General features: G+C 53.4%; 1 protein-coding gene across 2 annotated transcripts; it reads right to left on the bottom strand.

Moving 5' to 3' along the window:
* Positions 1-360: 360 nt before the first annotated feature.
* Zbed4 (zinc finger BED-type containing 4) lies at positions 361-25,380 on the bottom strand. Of its 2 annotated transcripts, none has more exons than XM_076855506.2 (3): positions 25,305-25,380; positions 23,798-23,863; positions 361-5,341 (listed from the first exon to the last, which is right to left on the bottom strand). In XM_076855506.2, the coding sequence occupies exon 3, from the start codon at positions 5,079-5,081 to the stop codon at positions 1,599-1,601; it is 3,483 nt and encodes a 1,160-aa protein (XP_076711621.2). In that variant the 5' UTR covers positions 5,082-5,341; positions 23,798-23,863; positions 25,305-25,380; the 3' UTR covers positions 361-1,598. The 2 variants fall into 2 exon arrangements, with proteins under 2 accessions (XP_076711621.2, XP_076711619.2); XM_076855504.2 differs by lacking the exon at positions 25,305-25,380 and adding an exon at positions 24,886-24,990.
* Positions 25,381-26,450: the final 1,070 nt, after the last annotated feature.

Genomic DNA, 26,450 nt, shown 5'->3' with positions numbered 1-26,450 from the left:
ACCCCCAAATTCTAAGGTTCTTACCTTCAAAACATAATGCCAAGAAGAATGGGGTGGCAAGCCAGCTGTGGACACTGCTGACCAGGAGCCTTCAGCCCTCCTTCCTGCCTGGAGCCAGAGGGTGGACTGCAGAGAGCCAGCAAACCACGGGAACACCACCTGGAACAGCAGTGAGACCCGCGGACAGGTGCGAGGCCACGCCACTGACACTCCTGCCACCGCGTTCACTCCGCAAACGCTGCTGCAGGAACCCATCCCTCTGCCCGTGTCCACCACCAGGGGCCATGGTTTCTGTGCCCTGACCCTCAAGGAGCATGCCTGTGCGGCTACCCTACAAATAAAGAGCCTGTGTCCACCAGCACTGGAAAACTGCAAATAAAAAGTTTAATTTCAGAAACTGAATCCATCATTTATAAATACACTAAAGCACAGTCCACTCGAATTGAGAGCGAGCGAAGGTACAGTATTCAACAGAAGGACAGCTTCCTGGGGGCCATGGCAGAGGAGCGTGTCGCCTCACCCACAGCACCCAGTGGTCTGAAGTGACGTAGAACAGGAACCTTTTTCAGATGTTAAAGCAAACACTGACAACTGAATCTGACAACTGATAATTTCACTCTGATGTCCTGGGATTCTAAAATACCCCTGTGATGGCTGAATCTTCCCTATTATAAAAAAAGAAAAATCTAAACGCCTAAGGCTAGCCTCACCACTGCAGCCTGCCAGACACCCCCGTTGGTCACCACTGCCTTCAGGGCCCAGCCGTGGTCCCAGCACCTGGGTCAGTGCACACAGAGCTCCACTGCTCAGGGATGCTCAGTCAGAGGCGCCAGATGTGGTCAACGGGCCCCCTGTTGCACTGTCACGCTCTGCACTGGCTGAATCCTTAGCAGGGACACACACGGGACTCTGATCTCAAGGAGTAGGACAGACAGTCGGGGACCTCTGAGTGAATGAACGGACCGTGCAACCCTGAAGGCAAAGACCTGAAACGGAACGTGTCCGTGACACGTCACTGCAACTACACACTCCGTGAGTCACCCAAGTACAGTTTTGTTTTCAAACACTTTGTCTCTGTGGTAAACAGTTACCTTCCAGAATATTCTCTCCACTCCTCGACACATTTAGAGCCTGCAGTTAAAACTGCTCAGTCAGGATGGCTTAAGCTCCACCTCCTATTTACAGGTTTCATTTCACAGCCACAAAAGCTGTGTTGTTGCAATTAAAGCAATATTTAACTAAAATACAGTACCTGATTCATGGTTTTTACACAATTGAATAAAAAGCCTACAGGATACAACTGTTTACATCTTATCTCCAATTCTAGGAGCACACATTTCTGACCCCTAACTTTTAAAAAACGCTGCAGTCGTGAACTAAGACCTGATCACCCCACTTCACAGCCGACGAGACGGGCTGCTCCCAGTGGACTCCCAACACGCTGCGCCCTGGCCCGACAGGAGTAAGGCACGTGTGACGTTACGGGGCGAGCTGGCGGGTGGCCCCAGATGCTGGCCTGGTGTCCCACCTGGCCCTGTTGGGCGGGTCACAGCCAGCACTGCCAAGAGCAAGTCTGGTCTGGCGATGCCGTCGTGAGTTCAATACTGAAAGTAGATCAAGGGGAGATTCACTTTCAAAAAGATAAGTTTTTCAAAATGCTCCATCATGAGCCGGGGCTGGCCAAAGCTGCCGTTCTCTGTGGGCGTGCTGAACAGCTTTTCCGAAGGGACGGTACTTGGAGGACAGCCCAAAAATCTGACAGCCAAAGTGGACAGCCCAGGCCAGGATGACCGCTTGAGGTTCCAATAGGCAAGTGGGTCACAGCTGTGCTCCAACACCTCCTCCTCCAGGTAGGCGAGCACCATGTCTTCCGGCAGCCTCTCCCGCCGTTCTCGCCCTTCCACCTTGGCCACCAGCGACCACAGGCTCTCCCCTCCGCCAGAATCTCTCGACGGGGGCCCTGAGTCACAGCCATCGGAGGCGGCTGTGTCCTCTGAGGTAGAATTCAGTATTTCTAGCTCCCTGATTAGATCCTGCCTGTACTGCTCCGCCTCCTCCTCCGTGAACAGGGAGGCTTTGTAGCGAGGGTCCAGCAGCGTGGCAAAGACGTACCTGGGGTCGTGGAGGGTGGCGGACAGGCGGCTCGCCATGGCTTCCTTCAGCGACTTCAGCATAGTGTCGATGCCCATCGTCTCCCCAAAGAGCATCTCGACCTTCCTGCTCAGGATGTGGATCATGGGGATGACCTGGCTCAGAGTGGACACGTGGGCACTCATCTCCCGGCTGGCAGCATCGAAGGGCCTCAGCGCGTGACACACGGACTGCATGACCTCCCACTGGTCGCAGCTGATCAGCTCTCTGAAGCTGCACTCGATGGACATCTCATTAATGGCCCTCTTCTGCTCCAGCAGGCGCTCCAGCATGTGCAGGGACGTGCTCCACCTGGACGGCACGTCCTGGACAAGGTGGTGCTGTGGCAGCTCATACTCTCGCTGCAGCGCGGCCAACTTCTCCCTGGCCGTGGGGGAGCGCTGGACACGCTCACACAGCTTTCGGGCGGCGCTCAGTAGGCTTTGCACCATCCTCTGGCTCTTGATGGCTTCACTCACGATCAGGTCCACCGTGTGGCTGAAGCAGGGCACGCTCGAGTGCTCTGCCTCGGTCAGAGTCTTGCCAATGCTCGGGTTGTCAGTGACCGTGATGCCCACCTGCAGGCCGATGGATGTCACCCAGGCTTCCCACCAGCACTCCAGCTGCTTCTGGATGCTGCCACCGCCATGGTCACAGTCAATCTGCGACACGTCCAGAAGTGCTGAGCAGTGGTGGTCCTCGCAGTGCGGGCGGGCCGCGGATGCGAAGGTGACCCAGTGGGCAGTGAGGGTCAGGTACTCACGGCTCTGGGTGCCTGTCCAGATTCCCGATGTGAAGTGGACCATGCCACTCTCAGCCTCCCTCAGCTGGGACAGGACCATCTGCTTCACGCTGTCGTACATGCCCGGGATGGCCGTGCTGCAGAAGTAGGAGGGCGGGGGCACGGAGTACTGGGGCCTCAGGTACCCCAGCAGCCTGTTGAAGCCAGTGCTGTCCACGAGAGAGTAGGGCTGGAGGTCCAGTGCGATCATTTCTGCTATCAGGCTGGTGATTTTTTTGGCAACTGGGTGAGAGTCATAGAACTTCTCACTGGGGTCATCGAAGGAGGACGTGCCCGACAGCTCTGTGCTCAGTGGTCCCCGGACTCCTGGAGAGTGGGACAGGGTGGTCTCCGGGTGGACATCGGCCTTGAGCACGTGGCCGTGGAACCTCTGTAGGTGCCTCAGGAGGCAGCTGGTGCCCAGGTTGGTGGGCTTCTTGCCCCTGCTGATGGTCCGGCCACAGTGCAGACACACCACCTTGGTGGAGTCCGCAGAGCAGACAGAGAAGTGGTTCCACAGCTTGGAGGTCTTCTTGCTGCTGACGGGAAACACGGCCTGGTGGTTCCTCCTGACCACGGCGGGCAGGGCAGGCGTCTTGGAGGAGCAGCTTTCTGCAGAAGCCAAGGTGGCATATGGAGAGTTCGCCAAGCTGGCACCCAGAAAGCCCTTCTGGGTCCCGACCACCTCGGGGTGGCGTCTGTACAGATGCCGCATCAAGCAGCTGGTGCCCACATCCCCCTTCTTCCCCCGACTGATGATGCAGCCACAGTAGCGACACACGGCCTTCAGACTGTCCGTGGGGGCCAGGGAGAAGTGGTGCCAGACCTCTGACTTCAGCCTCTTCATGACCTTCTTGTTCTGCTGGAAGACAGCACCAGGCTCGCACCTCCTCGGGCTCGACCCGCTGGCCTGCTGCTTCTCAGGAGAGGCGCCCATAGAAGCCTCGCCCACGTCCTCGGAGGATGACAGCACGGACACGTCCGTGCCGAGTGTGTCCCCAGGCAGGTCCTCAGCCAGCCTGTCTGGGGACGAGGAGGCCGAGGGGCACTCTTGGACCAGCTTTCCTGGAGAGGACGACATGGAGTCCGGCTCCCCGTCTGGAGGCAGCAGGGTGGGCAGCAGGGTGGGGGGCGTGGGGTACAGGGGCGGGATGCCCGAGCCGCCCCCGTTTTCCTGTAGGACGATGGAGCGGTGTGCTCTCCACATGTGCCGGATGAGGCAGCTGGTGCCCAGGTCCTTGCCGTTCTTGCCCCTGCTGAACTCGTTCATGCAGTGCACGCAGACGGCCTTGGAGCTGTCCAGCGGGGACAGGTAGAAGTGCTTCCAGACGGCCGACCTCCTCCTGGACCCCGATGTGCTCCTGGGAAGGCGAAGGCTTCTCTCCGCCATCCCCTCTGCAGTCTCGTCGTAGTGGAGTGGGGCAAGGTGGGGAGACGACCCCGCCAGGGCCTCCTCTCTGCTGTACTTCTCAGTGACTGGCACATCAGAGACCTCAGAAGAGACCATGGACACGGGTTCCTCCTGCATGCGGTCAGGGGACGGGATTGTAGCTGCCATCCTGTGGGCAAGTCTGATGGGCGAGAGTGTGGAGGCCAGGTCCCCGACGTCCGCGGGCTGCGGAGGAAGCAGGAGCGAGGGCGAGGGCAGGGAGGAGCTGGCCGACACACTCCCGTTCTCCTGCGCCAGCTTGGTGGGGTGCGCCCGCCGCACGTGCCTCATGAGGCAGCTGGTGCTCAGGTCCTTCTCGTTCTTGCCCCTGCTGAACTCCTTCATGCAGTACCGACATATGGCCTTGGTGCTGTCTCTGGGGGAGATGAAGAAGTGCTTCCACGCTGGCGACTTCTTCCTGGAGCTGATGTGGCGGCTGGAGAGCAGGCTCTGGGCCACGGCCTCCATGGCCACGCTGTACAGCGTGCTGCTGTACTGGGAGAGCAGGGCCCCGCAGCCATCCTCACTCTCGGCAGGGAAGCAGGGGCCACCCGCCCGGCCCTCCGCCTGCTCCTCCCCACTGTCCGTGTGCCTCACGTCCTCCCGCTCAGCCTGAAAGTCCACTCCTTCCAAACAGCGGCTGGGAACTGGATCATCTTCTTCCTCCTCTATTTTGAAACTTATTTTACCAGAAACACAATCACTGTCCCCTCTGGGATGAGAGTCCTGGTTGTCCTCCATGGCCGACCATAACTACCCCAGCTCCTTCCTCTTGGGTCAACGGAGAGCTGGTCTGAGTGCCCCTGTGCGCCGGCCCAGCATCACTGTCACCCTGTCACAGCTGTTCCGTCTCTAGGCTGTTCCTGTGAGTGCTCCATGCTGGGGCTCTGCTGCTGCGGGCCTGGTTGTGGGGACGCTCGTCTGCACAGGGGAGACTGGCTGCGGGTCTTGAAGTCAGGGTCCCCACCACCTCGACAGCACACACAGCCCTTCTGCATGTCCTATAAGAGAAGACAAATTAAGCACAGAGGAAACAAAACATTTCAAGTTCACACTGGTGTGAATACATGGGCCTACGGACGGACGGAGAGGCTGCAGTGGAACAGGGCAGGAGAAACCTGTTCCCGACACCCCGCAGCCCCCCTCACAGCTCCAGCACCTGCTCTGCCAAGGAAGAAGCGCAGCGCACACACAGCAGGTGGAGCTCAGGCCCGTGGGTGGCAAGCCCCGGCACTAAGGGGTCACCTTCCCCTTGAGGTCACTCTCACCTTTGGGTTTACCAGGGCCACCCAGACTGAAGGCTGAGCTCTGTGAAACTGACTCACTGTACCCAGATGTAGGAGCCCACACCCTTCAGACCTAAGACAGTCCACTAGCCTGTGAAATCGTGGAGACCGACCATGCAGGGTGGACATGCAAAGGGTGACGAGGTGTGGCGGGCAGGAGTGGGGATGTGCAATAGGGAAGTCTAAAAAGCAGCAATGGGCCCAGTGCTGGCAACCAGGCACAGAGACGCCAGGCAGAGCCCCTTCCAGTGCCCAGCACAGTAGTGGGAGGTTCTCAGGGATGCCGCCCAGGGCAAGCCCCACTCCCTAGCTGCAGGAACCACATCCCTTCGTTTCCAGACTGCCATGTCCTGAGGGACAGTGCGACACCCTTAGGGCACAGGGTATGGCCACAGGTCAGGTCAACAAGACCAGGAGAAGGCCCCACGACACCAGAGGCACAGAGCAGCCAGACCAAACCCAAAACAAAGGCTAGGGATAGGGCCTGAAGAAAACACTTAAAATACAGTGGTGCACATCTGTAATCCCAGAAGGTCAGGAGACTGAGGCAGGAGGATCCTGAGTTCAAAGCCAGCCTCTCAAAAGTGAGGCCCTAAGCAATTCAGTGAGACCCTGTGTCTAAATAAAATATAAAATAGGGCTGGGATGTGGCTCAGTGGTTGAGTGTCCCCAAGTTCAATCCCCCGTCCCCACCCCACTAAAGTTACAAGTCAGGTTTCTACCAGCACCTCACTCCCAGACACCAAGAGGAGTGACGCGGGTGCTCACCCAGATGTCCCCAGGGAAGCTCACAACAGTGGGATGCGCCACAAAGCAGAAGCAATCCAGGTCCATCGTCTCCTTTGTGAGGCTCGTCCTGCAGCCACAGAGGAGTGGAGTGCTGGTGCGAGCTGCACACGCCCTGCAGGGGGCCACGGAGTAGCCCAACAGGACCCAGCAGGACAACGTGCCCTCAGGGGCAGCAGGGTGCCTGAGAAACTGGCCACTGTCAACTACAGGCCAGGTGAGATGACCTGACCTGCCTGGGGTACGAGGTGTGAGCTGCTGTGCGACCACTGTGCCTGGTTCCAGGGTGGCCACTGTCCTGTCCACACTGGCACATGGGGGATCTCCAAAAGAAAAGGACTCAAGATCACAGACTAAAGAAAATAAATGCAGGGGCTGGGGTTGTGGCTCAGAGGCGGAGCGCCTGTGTTATAGAACAAGTAAGTAAGATAGAGGCACTGTGTCCATCTACAACTAAATGTCAAAAATAAATAAAGGCAAGATCCCTTTTAATATTTTAACAAAATGGATAATACCCATAAGCAGGTACTTCCAAGGCTCATTTGATACTCAAAGATGAGCCCTTCTAGGCAAGTCCGGAGTGGGCGGACCTGAGAGGCCACGAGAGGGCAGGAGAGCAGACGGTCCAGGAGGCAGGCAGGGTTCCCTGAGACTGACAGACGGAAGTTCACAGGTGGCAGCAGGAGCAGGGCCAGAGGGGAGCTATGGGGCAGCCAGGACTCAAGCTGGTGCAGGCAGTGAGGCCCCACAGGCACTCCCACCCACAGGGGACGCCACGAGAGGAAAGCCCCAGGGCGACTCAAATGGCTGCAGCCAGGTTGGCGGAACCCGCACAAATGATTCACCATGCTGAGGGTGAACAGAGGTCACTTCAATAGAGGCAGAAACCGGACCTGGTGCTCAACACGAGGCAGAGGGACCACGCCAGGCGAGAAGCAGTGAGCCTGCTAAGGTACAGCCAGCAGCCTCCAGTGCCAGGAAGGGGCCTCCACCAGGTGCATGGCACCTGGTCAGCGTCACACTGCCGCGAGAGCTCAGAGCTGTGAGAAGGGACAAAGGCAGGCCGGCCAGGAAGGAAGCAACAGACCTGCACCCACACCTGAAGTTAGGAGGCGAGACATCACAAGGAGCCTACGCCCAGCACAGTGAGTTTGGAAAGTCACAAGACACTCAGGAAGCAATACACAGGAAGCAACTGGGAAATGCGATTTTAAAAATTCCATATATAATATGCAAAAACTAAGAAATTGAGAAAGAAATGCTTAAAATGTGAAAACTACAAAACATGGCTGTGAAAATTAAAAATAAAGAGAAATATGCCAAATTCATGGATAAGAAAACTCAACATGGGTAAGACATCAATATTTTCCCAAATTGATCTATAAATTCATCATAATCCCAATCAAAATCTCAATGCTTTTGTGCAGTAGCCAATAAGCAGAGTCTAAAATTTTTGTGGAAAGACTTCTCAGGAATAAATAAAATCACTCTGCAGAGGAGGAGTGCAGTGGGAAGTGAGTCCTCACCCAGGCCGCAGCAGAGCCGTCCAGGCTCACCTCCCCCACCGGGAACACCCAGGCACCTGGGGCCCCCGCACAGGCCTTCCAGGCACTCATGGGAGCAAGCACAGGACAGTGGTCACGTACGTGCCACACTGGTGACATGAGCCTGCAAGGTTCCAGCTTGGCACTTGAGGCCCGCGAGCAGAGCCTGGTGGTCTTGCTGAGCAGCCCAGCTGAGCCTGGGGACAGAGCACCGGGAAGGAGCTACACAGTGAAGAGAGCCATAGGGTGGCCACACCACTGAGCACTGACCCGTGTTAGGAGGCCACCTGTGAAGAGCCAATGTGAAAATCAAGTGGGACAGCAGGAGCAAGGGTTGTGAACACGGGGGTCCCCCCGACAGAAACGCAGGCCTCAGAAGGGCATGGGCTTGGAAGTGGGGTCTGCAAAGCCACTTGGGAGCTACCGTCATGAAGTTCAAAAGTAAGCCTCAAGAAGCACAGAGCAAAAAAAAAAGAAGCACAGAGCAACTGCAGCCCACCTGCAACCAAGGCACGTCTCAGAGGTATTTATTGTGGTATAAAAATCCTGCACCCAATAAAGTTCAGTTAACAAGCTGACGCCAAACAGACCACTAGGCATGCCGGAGCTCAAGGCAGGGCCTGGGTCCAAACAGACCAAATCAGTAGACAAGAACATCAGGACACCCAACGTTTGAGGAAGCGAGTTATTAAAATGAGAAGAATGGAAGAAACTTTTTAAAAAGGTCCAAATAGAATTTACACAGATGAGGGGCTGAGGATGTGTCTCAAGCGGTAGCGCGCTCGCCTGGCATGTGCAGGGCGCTGGGTTCGATCCTCAGCACCACATAAAAAGTAAAATAAAGATGTTGTGTCCACTGAAAACTAATAAATAAATAAATAAGAATTTACACAGATGAGAAATGGAACATTTGCAGTTGAAGGACAGTGGCAATGAGTGAGAAGATCTGAAGCCGCAGACAGGATAGCTGATATCCAGAACATACAGCTGCAGACCCAGCTGAAGCCAGTCAAAGTCTGACCAGAACGTGAGCGCACAGGTGACCAGCAAGCCCGGAGGAAGACGGTCAACATCACCTCTCCAGGCGCCAGGAAAACCTGAGAGAAAGCCACAAGGCCACTGCACAGCTGCTACTTTTTTTAAAAAAGAAAAGTGCTGGAGGCTGGACAAGAGGAGCCCCCCCCCCCGCCCCCGCGGCTCCGAGAGGCGGGAGGAAGTCGGCAGTGCTCTAGGAACTCCAGCCCCACACGTGTGCTCCCGGCGGCACTCTTCACCACGGCCCCAGAGGAAGGCCACCTGCCTGTCCCTCACCCCTCTGGCACGCGGTCCAACTCAAAGGGGGGATCTCCAAGGACGCTGTGCCCAGGGAAGGAAGCTGGCCTTTGGTGACCAGCAGCATGACTCGTCTGCACAAGGTGGTTCTGGGTGCAAAAGGCCCAGTTTCAGAAACAGAGCTGATGGTCGCACAGTACTGTGAGCTCGTTAAAGCCACTGATTTATAGATGCCAGAAGAATTAAGAGGGAGAGTTTTATGTTGTGTACATTCCACCACAATTTTTAAACATCAAGGAGGAAGAAACACTTTTTCTGACAGCTGAGATAATCCACCATTAGCATACCTGAAAAATGAGCAACAGAAAATCCTCCAGGAAGCTGGGCGCAGTGGCGCACGACTATGGTCTCAGCGTCTCGGAGGCTGAGATGGGAGGATTCCAAGTTCAAAGCCAGCCGCAGTGACTGCAAGGCGCTTAGCAACTCAGCGAAACCCTGTCTCTAAATAAAATGCAAAAATAGGGCTAGGGATGTGGCTCAGTGGTCGAGTGCCCCTGAGTTCAATCCCTGGTATCAAAAAAATAAAGCATGGTATCCATCAAAACTGAGGGAAAAAAAAAAAGTTCTTCAGGAGCAAGAAAATGATCAGAGATGGAAATTTAGATTTACACAAAGCAGGAAATACAAATGGAGGCTGGGGGCAGTGGCGTGTGCTGCTAGCCCCAGCTACTTTGGAGGCCGAAGCAAGAGGGTTGCTTACACAGTAAACTGTGGACAAATAGGTCAAAGGGGGAATTTTCACCATTTTCAACAATGTCTCTACAATATAAACAACTACTTCAAACAATTTCCTGAGCAGCTTGCAGTACACACACAAGTGGAAACCACGCGTGGCTGCAGTGACAGGCGGGTGGCACCCACACACCCAGCCAATCGCCAAGTGTATGGGGGACTGGTGAGTCACAGGGGTGTGTTAGGACTTCAGCCCCAGAAAACCCCCAACAAATAACACAGAGATACAATGAAGACCAGAGTGGAAATCCGAGGGAAACGCCGACCCGAAGAGCAGGGGAACGGGCAGCTGCGGGCTCCTGAGGGGTGCTTGGGCCCGCCCTGCTGTGTGCTCACTGGCGACCTGTGATCTGCACCCCCGCACCCCACCTTGCACTCTCCTGCTAAATGCTGAAGAGCAAAAGTCCTTGCTCCAACCCAGCCTACCAGCTTGCTTTCTGTGGACGGTGCTTCCGGGTCCTGGCCAAGAAAGCCGTCTGACCTGGTGCCTCTGCTCTTCCTGGCAGTACCCCCATAAGCCTTACAGCTCACACTACATCTCTGAAGGGTCCGGGTTCATTTTTTTTGCACAAGAAATCTAACTGCTCTACCCCTGTGGACAAGACCATGCTCTTTCCACCAAGTCCCCTCAGGAGCTGGCTGAAAGCCAGGTGTCCGCGTGCATGGCCTACTTCTGGGCCCTGCCTACCCAGCGGTCTTTTCTTGACCCCTATTCCATAACCCAGCCATTCCACATCCAGGTGTTGACCTACAAAAAGTCAGCTATGCATGCAAATTTCACATAGCTTTTATACAATACCCCCAAACTGGAGAACAAATGGGTCACCTCCACTGAATGGATTACTACACAGAAAAAAGAATGAGCTACTGAAATAACACCACAAACGACTCCCACAATTACACTGGGTAGCAGCAACCAGACCAAAGGGTAGGTGGGTCGCTTTAGAAGACGTGTGATGGGCATGCTCATGCTCTGGACAAGGCCGTCTGTCCTCATGCAAGCCCAACCAGCACCCGTCCCTGCAGACTGCACATCATGGACACAGCAGCTGCCCGTGCACACGCAAAGTTCAGAATTGCACTTTAAATACGTACAATGCACTGTGTGCCTAGTATACCAGATACAGCTTTCTTCTAAAGGCAGAGACGATCAGAATGGATGAGGAAGTACACGCTGCCTGCCTACAAGAAGTACTTTTTAAACATAAAGACGCCAACAGGTTAAAACCCAAGGATGGAAAGAGGCAACGCCGAGGACAAAGGGAAGCACAGCAGAAGGACCCCAGCCTCCAGGAGGCACGGGCAGGAGGATGCAAGCTCCAGGTAAGCCTGGCGACCACAGGGGCCCTCTCTTACAATAAATAAGGGCTGGGGACGCAGCGCAGTGGCCGAGCACTTACCCAGCATGCCCCAAGCCCTGGTCAATCCCCAGCACTGCAGAATCAATCAATCAAAACAAACAATAAAAAGGGCTGGAAGGGAGCCCAGTGGTCCAATCCCCAGTCTCTCTCTCTCTCTCTCTCTCACACACACAGAGCCGCACACGATCACAGTGGGTCCGACGATCACAGTGGGGTCCGCCGCCCAGGGCACATAGCCCCACACATGGACCCCTGTGCCACAGGCCTTCAAACACACTTGCAGGCTGGCCCAAGCAGAGGGGAGCAGGCCCACCCACAGAGGCAGATGGAATTCACCACTTCACTCAGGGTTCAGCCAGCATGAGAAGATAGGAGAAGGACAGCACCATCATCAGATGACCAGCAGAACCACACCGCAACAGGTGCGCCCAACACACGAAGGCAGATGACAAAATGAAACTAATGTGTTGAAAAGAACTGAAGTCAGAAAGAACGTCCCATGACCCGGAAGTGAATGAAAACAGCAGCAGCACAGCATCTGGAAAACTCAAAATATTTTCAAATATGTAACAATTCTTTATTAACAAGGTGGTGAAGAAATCACAAAGTACAGCAAATCCAACCCCAAAATAGGCAGAGAGAAAGTTTTTTTTTTTTATAATGTAAGAATCATGAAAAAAAAAAATTAATGTAGGCAAACACTAGTTCTTTTGAAAGATCAACAAAATTGAAAAAGAACTACACAGACTGATTAGAGACAAAACTGGAGACAGGAATCACCAATACCCAGGGCGTCATCATAGATACTTAGGCAAATGCACAAATAACTATGAAAATAAAACTGCATCTCAGAGAAAACGAAAAAATTCCTTGAAAAACAGTATTAGTATCTCCAAATTCTAAAAAAGCCAGGTTTGGTAGTACATACCTGTAAACCCAGCAACTTGGGAGGCCAAGGCAGGAGGACCATAAATTCAAAGCCAGCTTCAGCAACTTAGGGAGACCTTGTCTCAAAATAAAAAGGGCTGGGGATATGGCTCAGCGCTTGCCTAGCATGTGCAAGGCCCTGAGTTCCATCCTCAACAACCCCTCCCACCACCACCAAATAAATAATAGCTCTAAAGAGTAACAGCTGGGATCAGGGTGTGGCTCAGTGGTAGAGCACCTGCCTGGCATGCATGAGATCCTGGTTCCATCCCAGTACTGGAGGGGTATGTGGCAGGGGTAGGGTGGGGGTGTCAGTAAAAACAACAGCCAATGGTGGCCACGCCTGTAATCCCAGAGCTTGGGAAGCTGAGGCAGGAGAACTCAAGTTCAAAGCCAGCCTCAGCAACTCAGCAAGACCCTATCTCTAAATAAAACGCAAAATGGGGCTAAGGTTAAGTGGTTATTACTCCTGGGTTCAATCCCTGGCACCAATAAATAAATAGAAAGGAAAGCTTACTTTGATAGATAAAGAAAATCCAACATAGAAAACAGAATACCCATCTCCCAGAAAAGGAAAGAGAGAGGAAAATAGTAAAAACTAGAAACCTTTCCTCAGATAAAAATCGTGAAACTACATATCAAAAGGGCATGTGAAAACCCATCCTGGAGATTTGCACTGAAATATACTCTAGCAAAACCAGTAGACTTGGAAAAAGAAGAAGAAAAAAAAGAAAAGAGATCCTTTGGGCTCTCGGTCACTCCAGGGAAAGAAAACAGGAGCTTCATGGTCGACAGCCCTGCTTCACACTAAAAGACAAGGGAACAGCATAGTTAAGGCATTAAAGGGAAAAAAAGAGTTTTATACCCAGCCAAACTGGCTTCCAAGCACAAAGGACGTGGAAGAACTGCCATCAGTGGGCCCAGTAGCTGGACTCGAGGGTGCTCTGGACAGCGGGTGCTGGTGGTGAGTAGAAGACCTGGGCAGGTGGGTGCTCTTTGCATTTCTTCCCTATTCCCCAGTGTTTTTAAAATGAGTAGCTATTCATTACATCATCATAACAAAAACACCAAGTAAAGGGAAAAAAATTCATCACTACTTAAAAAAAAAAAGCAAAGTGAAACAAGCTATGTGTGTGCTGGTTCATATTCTTTAAAAACATGACTGTAGGGACTGGGATTGTGGCTTAGTGGTAGAGCGCTCACCTAACACAGGCGGGACCCGGGTTCGATTCTCAGAACCACATAAAAATAAAGGCATTGTGTTGTGTCCATCTACACCTAAAAAATAAAAAAATTAAATTAAATTAAAAAAAAAAACAACATGACTGTAGGGCTGGGGTTGTGGCTCAGTGGCAGAGTGCATGCCTAGCACGTGTGAGACACTGGTTTTGACCTTTAGCACCACATTAAAAAAACCCAAAAATTCACTGACAACTAAAAAAAATATTGAAAACAAAAACAAACAAAAAAACCCATGACTGCAGCTGGGCACAGTGACACACACCTGTAATCGCAGCAACTGGGGAGGCTGAGGCAGGAGGAGCACAAGTTCAAGGCAGATTTTGACGACTTAGTAAGACCCTGTCTCCAGAAAAAAATAAAAAGGACTGGGCTGGGGATGTGGCTCAAGAGGTAGCATGCTTGCCTGGCATGTGTGCGGCCCGGGTTTGATCCTCAGCACCACATACAAACAAAGATGTTGTGTCCAACGAAAACTAAAAAAATAATAAAATAAATAAATAAATAAATAAATAAACCAAAATGACAAAGGCAGTAGGTAGGTCAGGATTGGGTGCAAGCATTTGTACACAGCTACTTGCAGAACCAGGGCCAAACAAGGGTTAGGGGGACAGCAGAGAGGGCCGCAGCTGCACACCACGCAGGACAGATGCTGGGGGACAACCCAGTGGGCCATGGCTGCATGCCATTCAGGGTAGACGCTGTGTAACGACAGGATGGGAAGATGGGCAGAAAACAAGTTAAGGCTCTTTAGGGACATAAGAGGTAGTGACAAAGCCACTGTTCTGAAATCGTGAGGTGTGAGGTGGCACAAACACATCATCATGTGATGGTTCACCTCTCCCATCTCCTGTGCCCTTGAGAAGCAGAATTTCCAGTGCAAAAAGGAGACGTGAGGAAATACAAGGCCAAGTACACCCCCTGCAGGCAGCGACGGTCACACAGTGCTCTGTTCACTGCAAAGGCCAGAAGCAGTGACCACCCACAGCAGGAACGTCCCCCGAGTCTGGACTGCGGTTCTGAAGCAGCTCCTCAAAGCCACCGACCAACCAGAGCCACAGAAGTAGCTTTCCTGCCCTCCAGGACTGGGCAGGAAGAGCTCCAGATGGCACGGGGCCTTGGAGGGCACAAGAGCACCAGGACTGGGTCAAGGATAAGGAGCTGGGTGAGGTCACAGGTCCAGAAACAAGAGCATGTGAACATCAGCAAGGATCCCAGGAGGACACTCACACAGACAGCCTGTGTTCAACCTGAGTGTACAACCCAGGTGGCACTGCTGAGGGGGTGCCTGGCATGTGTGCGGCCTGGGTTTGAGCGTCCCCAAAGGCCCACGGGTAAAAGCATGGTTCTCAGCCCGGCAGTGTAGGGGACGGAGGACCGCTAAGAGGTGGGATCTATGGGAGGTCCTCAGGTCACTGAGGACATGCCCTCGAGGGGCCTGTGGGACTCCACTCTCGGCCTCTCTCTGTTCCCTGCTTGAGCTACCGCAACCTGCACCACCGCCACCTGGCAGACCCTCACCAGAGGGCATACCACTGGGACGGCCCGATGGATCGCGGACTTGAACCTCCAAACTCTCAGGTCCGCTGCGGTAACTCAGAGCTGACACTTGGTCAAGGGTGTGGAACACACATAGCCACCTCTGGAGGATGGCAGAAAATGGTTCTTTAGGGCTGGGGCTCAGTGCTGCAGCGCTTGCCTAGGATGTGTAGGTAGTGGGTTCGATTCTCAGCACTGCATTAAAATAAATGAGCAAAACACAGGTTCATCAACATCAAAACAATAAATAAATAAATAACAAGAAAGATTGTTTGGAAACATTTAAAGAATCAAACATTTATTTTCAGTCCACCATCAGTGGGCAAGTCTCTCCTTACAAATGTCAACTAGTATAAAGCAGCACTGACTGAGCCGCCCCGCAGGAGCTGTGGGCTGATACGTGTGGGCGTGGGCGACGGCACTGCCAATGCTGAAGGGAGCCGGGCACAGTGGCCACACCTGGAGTCCCAGCTACTCAGGAGGCTGAGGCAGGAGAGTGGCAAAGTTCAAGGCCAGCTTGAGCAACTTGTTTCCAAATAAAAAATAAAAAGAATTAGGAGGAAAGAAAAGAGAAGAGAAAGACACCTTGGAGCACAAGCACCCTTGAGAAGGACTCCTCACCAGAGTCAGCCTGAGGGCTCTGCCTCCGACCCGACTGCCGACTCACAGGGGCCCAGTACAGGGGCACCGACCTCCCCAAGGACCGCACAGCCACGTCTGGCCCTGGGAGACCCAGTGAAGCCAGCTCCCTCAACAATACAGCTGTGAAGGAGGAGACTGAAGTCATGAAAGACCAGAGCAGACCTGACCAGCGTTCAGAGGTGCTGAGCTCAGGCACAGAATGATACAGGGAAACTGCAGGCAGCACCATGAGCCAGGCTGCTGGGCAGCGTGCCAGGAGCACAGGCAGCAAACCTGGCCAGGCACGGGAGGGCATAGAGGGGCGGGTATGTTTCTTTTTCTCCTTCATTCAGGTGTCGGGGACTGAACCCAGGGGTGCTCTACCACAGAGCCATAACCCCATACCTTTGTATTATTGGAGACAGGGTCTCACCAAGTTGCCCAGGCTGGTCTCAATTTGGCAATTCTCCTGCCTCAGCCACCTGAGTAGCTGGGAGTACAGGCGTGTGCCACTGTGCCTAGCAAGCAGGTTTTATTTTTTGACCCAAGAATCAATTATGTGTACCTTACGGTAATTCACTGAGCTATACAGTTATTTTACACAGTTTCAGCTTCTATATTATATTTCAAGATAAAAAAGATTTTAAGGGCTGGGGATGTGGCTCAAGCGAGGCACTGGGTTTGATGCTCAGCACCACGTAAAAAATACAATAAAGATATTGTGTCCACCTAAAACTAAAAAGATTTTAAAAAACTTATAAAACTACAAACACTAGGCACCATGGCCCAGGTGCCAGGGCTAAAAGACCGACACAGATGGAGCCCAGGGTGAGACAGGTACCTGCACCGCCCCCGATTGTTGCAGAGCACTCAGAAGGCAGGATCTTGCAATAAATGGTGCCAGGACAACGCTCTGGCTTGAACGGCTGCTTCCTCTTGTCACGCACCCTGGATACTAATTCCCATTACGAGAGCACAGAGTGGGACCAGGTGGCACCTTGGAGAGGTGATTAAGGCTCTGCCCTCACAAAAGGGTTAATCCACTCATGCGATTAATGGATTAATGGTCATCTCCGGGGTTAGCTATAAAGGCCAGTCTGGCCGGGGCTCTCTCTTGTCCCTCTTGCCATTCAGTGCTCTGCAAAGCCTAGGCTCTGCCAGCGAGAAGGCGTCACCAGATACAGCCCGACCTTGGACCAGACAAGACAAATGGTGTGCCAGTCATGGTGGCACCTACCTGCCGTCCCAGCTACCTGGGAGGCTGAGATGGGGGGGTTACTCAAGGTCAAGAGTTTGGGCCAGCTTGGACAACAAGCCAAGTCCCCATGTCAAAACGAAAATGAGGGGCTGGGGTTGTGGCTCAGCGGTAGAGCACTCACCTCGCATGTGTGAGGCCCTGGGTTCAATCTTCAGCACCAAATAAAAATAAGTAAATCAAATAAGCAACTCGGGAGGCTGAAGCAGGATGATAACAGGTTCAAGCAAGCTCAGCACCTGAGTGAGACTCTGTCTCTAAACAAAAAAGGCTGGGGATGTGGCTTAAGTACCCCTGGGTTTAATCAATCCTGGGTAACTCCCAGCAGCCCCACAAAAAAGAGAACAAAAAGGGACGAATGATTAGATCATTCTGTGGAAAATATCCCTTTACATCCAGTACACACTGTCCCCCCAACCGACTCCCAGTGGACAGCTGAGCCAAAGGTAAAGCAGTACAAAAAAAGCCCCAGAAAGGGGCTCCACCTTGATGAAGATCAGAGGGACAGGGGCTGCAGACGCGCCCACCAGTGGAGCGCTGCCTAGCGTGTCCCTAGGGCCTGGTCTGACCCAGCACTGCAAGAACACAACAACAGGGCAACCGATCAAAGCCACAGGGTACTTGCCCACGAGGTGCCAGGCATGAACAACACAGCCGATGTGAGTGGATCTCCCAACAGGGCCGCCATCCACGCAGAAGACAGTCTGGGCTGCCTACAGAAGGGCACCAGGTGGCCACCACCACAATAGCCCCACACTCCTGGTCTGCTGCCAATCAAAAGACTACAAACCGAGAGGTGCACAAGCAAGAAGTCCACTTCTCGTGGTTCTGGAGAACTGGAGTCCAAGAACATAGGCTCCAGGCCTCAAGTGTCAGGAGAGGGCTGCTTCCTACTCACTGTGCCACCCTGTGGTGGAAGGAACCAGGGGCTCACTGGGGTCCTTTTTAAAAGGGAACAAACCCCACCCAGGAGGGCTCACTCCCACAGCCCATCATCTTCCAAGGGCCCTCCTCTTGGACCAACACCTGCACACAGCGGGGTGCCCACTGGTGAGGAAAGGGTTCCTCTCAGAACTCGAGCCCCAGCCCCAGCCCCAGCCCCCTCTTCCACCTCCAGGGCTGGCTAGGCCTCAGGCCAGGGGCGCACTCAGTAGCCCCACCTCATCACAAGTACAGACAAAGGCAGGGGAGCGGAAAAGGCAGAAAAGGAGGCACTCAAGATCCAAATTGTAGCATTCTTCTTACATTTTCTTAGTTTCAAAGTTTTAGCCAAGTACAGTGGTGCATGTCTATCACCCTAACTTCTCAGGAGGGTAAGGCAGGAGGATCCCAACTTCAAGTCCAGCCTGGCCAAGTTAGTGAGGCCCTGTCTCACAATAAAAAATAAGAAGGGTTATGGATGTAGCTCAGTTACAGAGCACCCCTGGTACTGCAATATGTAAAGAAAGAAAGAAATGACAAGCGCCGACTGGCAGGAGAATGTGCCACCCTCTATTGCAGACTTGGGCACAGCCTCCCACTGCTGCGTCCGCTGGCCTCACTGTGACGTGCATTCAATGAACTCAAAGGCACCGACTACTAATACACCCAATCTAGGTCAGTGTATCGTTTTCATTTTCCACATTCGAATAGAAACATATAAGTGGAGACTACTCCAAGATACCATTTCCACATGTCATCCTCACAAAAATCCAAACTCACAGGAATACCAGTGTCCTCTGGCACCATGCCCACAATAGGGAATGTGGAAAGGCACTGAAACAGATGACCCCACCAGGAACAGACCCAGAAGCGGGCACTCACTGATGCAAGACACACAAGAAACTGAGGAAGGGTGTGTGTTCACTTAAAAGAAAAATATATACATATAAATATATGTGTGTGTGTGTGTGCTTATATATTTACATATTTTAGTTGTACATATTTTTAGTTGTAGTTGGACACAATACGTTTATTTCTATGTGGCACTGAGGATAGAACCCAGCGCCTTGCATGTGCTAGGCGAGCGCCCTATGGCTGAGCACCACCCCCGACCCCATGTGTCAACAATGGCTACCCTTAGGAAGGAAGGACTTGGGGCAGGTTGGTTGGTTGGGTCTTTTTTGCACTAGGGATTGAACCCCAGGCACTTAACCACGGAGCCACATCCCAGACCTTTTAATTTTTTTTTTATTGAGACACGGTCTCACTATGTTGCTGCAGCTGGTCTGAAACCTGTGATCCTCCTGCCGTAGCCTCCAGGGCTGCTGGGATCACAGGCGTGCAGCCTGTGCCTGGCAGGGCAGGTTTTCTGAATGTAGATGGTATAGTTCTGACTTTTAGACCATGTAATTTTGTACATGAAATTAAGATTAAAAAAAAATCTAAATCTGAAAACAAACTTAATTGCATATCAAATGGGCAACATAACCACAGAAAGGAATATTTGTTAAGGGACTTTTTAAATGCAGTATTTCAACCATTTGTCCCAAGGGGAATGTATACTAAGGAGCAAAAGAACTTTAAAAATCACGACTTTCCAAAATATCACTAAGTAGTTTTATTAGTACAGTGTAATGTTTTAACTTCACTACTGCCATTTTACATCTACGTCAGCATAAAACAAATCATGCCCATGGCAGCTGTCCATCAGCCTCTGAGAACTGGTTCTAGGACACCATCACTCCCACCCCCATAGATACCAAAATATCTGCATGCACACGTCCCCCATATACTTCAAGTCATCGCTAGGCCACTCATGGCACCTTACACAGTGTGATTCCTATGCAGCAGTTGTTACAATCATTAGGAAAAAAATGTGTACATGTTCAATATGCCACAATCTTTTCTCCAAATATTTCTGATTCTTTGTTGAACCTGAAAAAGCTACAGATACAGAAGGCCAACTATATCAAGAATTAAGACTTTTAAGATATAAAAAAAGAGACAAATTTGAAGAATCAAAGAAACGAAATAAAACCATGTAATTTAAAATTATTATTTGGTACTAGGGACTGAACCCAGGGGTGCTTAACCACTGAGCCACATCCCTAGCCCTTTTTTATTGTGAGCTCTCGTAATGGGAATTAGTAGGGTGCGTGACAAGAGGAAGCAAAGTTGCTGACGCTGGCTTTGAACTTGTGATCCTCCTGCCTCAGCCTCCCAAGCCTCTGGGATTCCAAGTGTGCAACCATGCCTAGTATAATTTTAAATTAGGATTAAAACCTCCACCTTGCACAACCTAGGCAAGTGCTCTATCAGTGAGCTACATCCCAGGCCAAACGCATGTTTTAAAGATATTTTTCTGTTGGAAATAATGATGCATGCCTGTAATCCCAGCAGTTTGGGAGGCTGAGGCAGGAGGATGAGTTCAAAGTCAGCCTCAGCAATGGCAAGGCGCTAAGCAACTCAATGAGACCCTGTCTCTAAATAAGATGCAAAACAGGGCTGGGATGTGGCTCAGCGGTCAAGTAGCTCCATATATATATATAGGATATATATATATATCCTAGCTGTGTCCACCCAAAGGACTACAAGCAGTAATAAACAGGGCTAGGGGCGTGGCACAATGGTGGAGTCCTCACCCATCATAAGCAACTCCTGGTCAATCCTCAGCATTGCAAAATTAAACAAAACTAAAAGGAACAAAGCACTCAGGACACAGCTGGCCGGAGTGTGAAAGAGAAAGTGCAGTGAGCCAGGACACCAGGCCACAAGCAAGCATCAGGAAGACATGCCCAGCAAAGGGACAGGACCAGCTCACCAGGACTCCCCATTGGTCGTGCTTACAATTTGAGCGCCACACACAACAGTGACAGGCTTTTAAAAGATCACAGCAGAGTGTCAGCCTGCCTTGACATTCACAGAAAAAGGAATCACCAACCCCTGCTGCAGTGGCATCATGTGACACAACCAAGTGCTTCTCAGAACTGGCAATTGAGGGAAGAACCCGCTCATGTCCTGTCTTCTGAGGTGGCTAAGGACGAGGGAGGATAATCAGGTAGGAGGAACGACAGCACTGCGTGGCTGCACACTGCTGCCCAGTGGTCCTGGGGAGGACCAATTCAAGCTCTGTGCAAGACCCACAGGCCACATGCTGACTGCAGGGCTGTCCCTGATCCAAAGTCCCCTCCAGCTCCTGCATCAGCTGTGGAGGACAGCGCAATCCAACGCACACAGCACAACTCAGACCACACTCAAGTCACAGAGCCCACAGAGTACACAGAGGAAGAATGGACGTGTGAGTGGGCAGGACACAGCCACCTAAGAACAGGCGGGGACAACTGGAAAAGCTGGCTGTGTGCTGGGCGCTGGATGGCATCAGGCTTTTCATTACCTTTCGTGGATGTCTTCGGTGATGGGACTGCAAGAAAGGACATTCTTGTCCCTTAGAAGAAAGGAACAGGCAGAAAAGGGATACACAGGTAAAGTGTTCTGATATCTGCAACTTCCCTCAAAAAGCACTTGTCCAATGGAGAGAGGGTGGCGGTTGTAAGGGCTCCACCTGAAGGCGGGTTAGAAAACTCCTAACACAAACTTTAGAAACAGCTCAGGAGCCAGGCACAGTGGCACCTGTGATCCCAGGTCTCAAAATAAGAAAAGGACTGGGGGATGTGGCTCAGTGCTTAAGCACCTCTAGATTTAATCCTTGGTGCCAAAAAACAAAATAAACAGAACCCAGTGTCCACTTATTTCAAGTGGGTGTGCACATGCCCTCAGGAAGCCACACACACACACCAAGGGGCTCTCGACGCCCGACTGAGGCCCTCCCCCTGGCACAAGCCGAGATAGCAGTCTTTCTTTGGAAGACACCAGGTGCATGGTACACCCTGAGTGCAGGTGGCATGACCTCAAAGCAGTACCACTCACTGACACACGGTGCTGCAGACACAGACCACCAGCCAGGCCGGGCGACCTTCAGGGGAGCACCAGCCACGTGCAGATGACAGCTCAAAGGGTCAGACGCCAGAAACCTGGGGCCAGGGCTGTTTCCACCAGAGGAGACCTGGTCAGAAACCCTGATAAGGCTACCTTGGAAACAAAGCGCATTCCAAAGCAAGCAAACAGACCACGTTAAGGTCAGCTGGTCCTTGTCCCAGAAATGTTTTAGTCACACACCAGGGCATGGACTGACCTGCTGCTCGCTCTGTGGGTCCCCTGAACTTAATATCACACCCTCACCACCCACTCTTTCCTCAGGGAAGTCCCCCCAGTGACAGGCCTGACTTGCAGCTGTGGCTGAAAGCTGCTGGAAATCTTCAAATGTCCTTTAATTTACAGGATGTGGTACATGGCTCCTGTGATGTAGCAACCAAATGAAGCTCTCCCCAAACCCCACATACAACCCTATCCTGCTCTGCGGCAGGCAAGAGGAACAGACACCACAACGGGAGACTCAATAATGGCCACATGGCTGCTTTGGATGAAAAGCCTGCAAAGGTGGTAAAGCTCGAAAAGAGAGCAAGCCCAGGGCTGCAGGGCCGTTCCCAACCCAGGCCAGGGAGCAGGTGGCAGCAGTGTTCACTGAAAGCAACCTCATGGGCCAGAGGGAGGGGGCCAGACCCACTGGACCAAACATCCCTCCCTACCAGTGGGTTCCCAGAGCACTTCTCAGAAACTAAGCATCTCTCGCTCCCTGCCTTCACCTGCTAATAGTTTATCAGAACACTTATTGAATTAATTATTATTATCATTATTATTATACTTGAGACAAGTTTCACTATGTTGCCTAGGCTGGCCTTGAACTACTGGGCCCAAGTGACCTCCTGCCTCAGCTTCCTGAAAGCCGGGAAAACAGGTGCACCTGGCTAAAGGGCCTGCTCCAATGTGGATCTTCACCACTACCATGATCCGAGGGCGGATCCTTCTTCTTCTTTTTTTTTTTTAATTTATTTTTTTAGTTTTCGGCAGATACAACATCTTTATTTGCATGTGGTGCTGAGGATTGAACCCGGGCCGCACGCATGCCAGGCGAGCGCGCTACCACTTGAGCCACATCCCCAGCCCCAGATTTTTTTTTTTTTTTTTGGTATTGCTGGGGATTAAACCCAGGGTCTTGTGCATGCAAGGCAAGCACTCTGCCAAATGAGCTATATCCCCAGCCCTCCTTCTTATAGAGCCACACAGCCCCGGGTGCAAGGTAGAGAACCACGAACACCCCAAAGGGAAGTGACTGTCTCTCTGGGTGCCCTTTGCTTTAGAAACAGGAAAGATTTGATTTTATTCCCAGCAGTGATTTCCAGAATTTGAACTATCAAACACATATAAATAATTAGCAAGGAAATGACTTGGGGCATTCCAGGATGAGAAAAGACCCAGGTACTATAAACTGGGGCAAAGAGAGGGCATGGAAGATCAGGGCAGAAAAGGTGGAGGCCCAAAGAGGGGTGGTGAGCCCAGCCAGTGGCTGTACCCCACAGGCACAGACAGAGGGAGACCACTCAAAGACAGTGAGGGATAAGGGAACACTGCAACTCTTCCGCAGCTCAATTCAGGGCAAAACTAACTGTAAGAACAATGATTTCTGCAACTTATGTCCTCTAGTCTTGAGACTTGAAAATCAAAGGGCAGTCGGAGGAATAAGTTGCTGACTCTGAATTGTTTTGAGCAGGTGCTCAGAAGAAAAGAGAATGCCCACAGAAGAGCCCATGTTTCCTCTAAGGAGGGTTCTCCAACGAGCATGGCCTCCATCCCAAGTCACTAAGCCCAACAGGCATTCACCTGTTTCCTTCTCTTGACCACCACTAGGAAGGAGAAGGAAATCAGACCAGAAGTCAATACTGATGTAGGTGAAGCCAGGCACAGAGAAAACAGGTATAAAGTGAAAAAGACAATGGCATTGACCATGGACACTTACTGTATTCATGCTTCCAGAGGTCCACTTCCCAGTTCTCACTCTGCAAACTCTAGGCCTGCCAAGGATCTGAAACATACACACGTTTTTTTTTTTTTTTCAGTAATAAATACTGCTTATCAGCTTCACTGTACATATGCAGAATTCAATCAGTTCCCTTCATAATTTACTTAAGCTTTGACCTCCTAGGCACTGGGGAACCTGTGTGTGCACACGTGTGTTGACATCAAAGAGCAGAGCTTCTGCACCCACACACATCAACCACTGCTGCATTCAGGAATTAGCGGGAACACAGGTAGGGGGCACGGTAAAGTAATCACCTGTCCAGTGGACTAAGGCTCTTAGCTCTCTTCCAGCGTAGATTAGCTGTGTCCCGTGCCTAAAAGACTGACTGGGAAACCTTCTAAAGGTCCACAGAATCTCTTAACTTGCACTAGATCTTTTCCCGAGGGGCAGATATCATCTGAGGATTCCAGGAAGTGAGTATCCTTCAGTCACTGCAACCCCCGGGGTCAACCCTTGCAGTCTCCGCTCCAAGGTAACTGTTTAGTAACCGGAATTAACTCATAGCTGAATCTTGGCTTATCCGCAGTAATTCTTAAAACCCGCAACTAAATTCCCCCTAGCCTCGCAGTTGTGCCACCACGATAAGGGCGACCACACAAAAAGCGCGTTTCGCGGAGGAAGTCAGGGGTGGCCTGCTCAAGCACACGGGTCCTCAGCCAAGTGGGTTTTCCCAAGAACGCACGCGGCCCGACCCAGCGAACTTGCAAACGCACAACTTCCCTTTCCAGCGGCCGGACGCCGGCGGGAGCCGAGCGGTGCGGGCCACGCGCGAGGGACAAAAGGAGCCCGGGCGCCGGCAGCGGCGACCCGGCGGCGGGGCGAGCGGCGGCGGCACGGGGCTCGGGAGCCCGCCGCGGCGGCCGGGACGCGCCGAGCACCCCGCGGCCGGCCTCCCCGCGGACGCTGTCACGGGCGGCGCCACAGCAGGCCCCGCCCGCGCGGACAATGGCGCGGCCGCCCGCCCCGCGTGGCGCGCACCGGCGGCGGACACGGCTCGCGGTCCGGGCGCTCCTGCGCGCACTCACCTGGGCGCCGACTCGGCGCGGCGCGGTCCACGCGCTGGGGACGGGGAACCGCGCGGCGGGCGCGCCCATTCATTAGCCGCTTTGTCTGCCCCCACCGCCCCTCCCGCGGCCCCGGCCCCGCCGCCCGCGACGCCGCCGGACGCTGCGCCCCTCCCAGGGCCCCGCGCGGCGCGGGGGCGGGGCTGAGGCGGGGCCGGCGCGCGCAGGCGCATCCCCGCGTACCTGCCCCGCCCGGGGCCCGGCGGAGCGAGCGGCAAAAGAAGCCGAGGCTCCGCGGGAGGGGCGGGGCCAGGAGGATGGCGCAGGCGCCGTCCCACGAGCCCGCCCAGCTTGGAGTTCCCCACTCGCGTAGACTACGCAGGCGCACTCCCGAGCGCTCCTGAGTACGGAGTTCCGAGCGAAAGCGCGTACAAACATACCTACACCGTCGCCGCAGACCACGCAGGCGCAATCACGTGCGCCAGGCCAGTCGTGTTCGGAGTCTCCCTCGCGGCACACCACGCAAGCGCAGTTCCGCGCGCTGGCCCCGCCGGGTGGCGTTACCCTGTAGATCGCGCAGGCGCAATCCCGCGCGCCCGCCCGCCTCTCCGACACGCAGGCGCAGTTTGGGCGGCGGCTGGCGTGTTCGCGGCACGCGGATGGGGCGAGCGCGGCCTCCGCAGTGTTTTTCGGGGTTCGGCCGTTGGCGGAGGTCGGCACCCGCTCAACGGCCGACCGCGAGGCTTCCGGTCTGGTCGGCTGGGCGGGCCTCAGCGACCTTGGCTGCAGCCCGGATTCCGGCCCCACCTGTCCGCCAGCGGCGGGTCGGCGCGTGAGCCCAGGTGCGCCAGGTGCCCGGGCCGGCCGCTGCGCTTGGGCGCCGAAGGGCGGGGCTGGCTGTGGCTGGTGCTGACCGCGCTGGGCAGGGGGCGTTTGAGTCCTTGAGAGCAGCGTGGGCTTTCAACCTAGTGTTTCCTAATTCAGGTTCCTGTGCGGAGCAGATAAATTCTGCAGGTGGGTTTTAGCCCAGCGGTCCCGCGTTGGTGACATTTTAGGAAATGGAGACAAGGTTGTTCACTTCCTGCGTCCTGACTGTAATGATAGGAAGCGGCTCCACTACTGCCCGCGTGGTTGAGTTCGGGTGGGACCTGCCCGCCTCCACCCAGCCCTGGGAGTCCCTGCTCTGGCTGGACCCCCTCCTCACACCCCGTTCGAGCCCTGGGTCTGACTGTTCCAAGCCCATCCTGCTGCCTGAGTTTGCACGATCCTGAGTCAAGAATGACTGTTCTTTTCAGAAGGTTGAGGGGCAGGTACGTGCAGTCGTAGGCGGCGTGCTGCCTGGGGTCTCACTGAAGCACAGCTACGCCTGCTCCCACCCCTGCTCCCACCGTGCAGGGCTGAGCTGGGAGGCTCAGCAGAGACAGTAACCCAAGACGCCGGGTCACTTACTGTCCTGGCCTTCGCAGAGGACGCGCGCCCACAGTCTTCCACTGCTGCTGATCGACAGGTTTCCCTGAGTGTCAGAGCTCTCATCTCTGCCCTCCCACAACCTCACCAGCCCTGGAGGAGGTTGCTGCTGCCCAAGG

This window comes from Callospermophilus lateralis, chromosome 4 (assembly GCF_048772815.1).
Source record: "Callospermophilus lateralis isolate mCalLat2 chromosome 4, mCalLat2.hap1, whole genome shotgun sequence".
NCBI lineage: Eukaryota > Metazoa > Chordata > Mammalia > Rodentia > Sciuridae > Callospermophilus > Callospermophilus lateralis.
The sequence above is the reverse complement of the archived record's forward strand: the minus strand, read 5'-3'. Positions and strand labels throughout refer to the sequence as shown.

Bases quoted from the DNA above. Each gene is read 5' to 3' on its own strand.
- Zbed4 (XM_076855506.2), bottom strand. From the start codon at position 5,081: ATGGAGGACAACCAGGACTCTCATCCCAGAGGGGACAGTGATTGTGTT.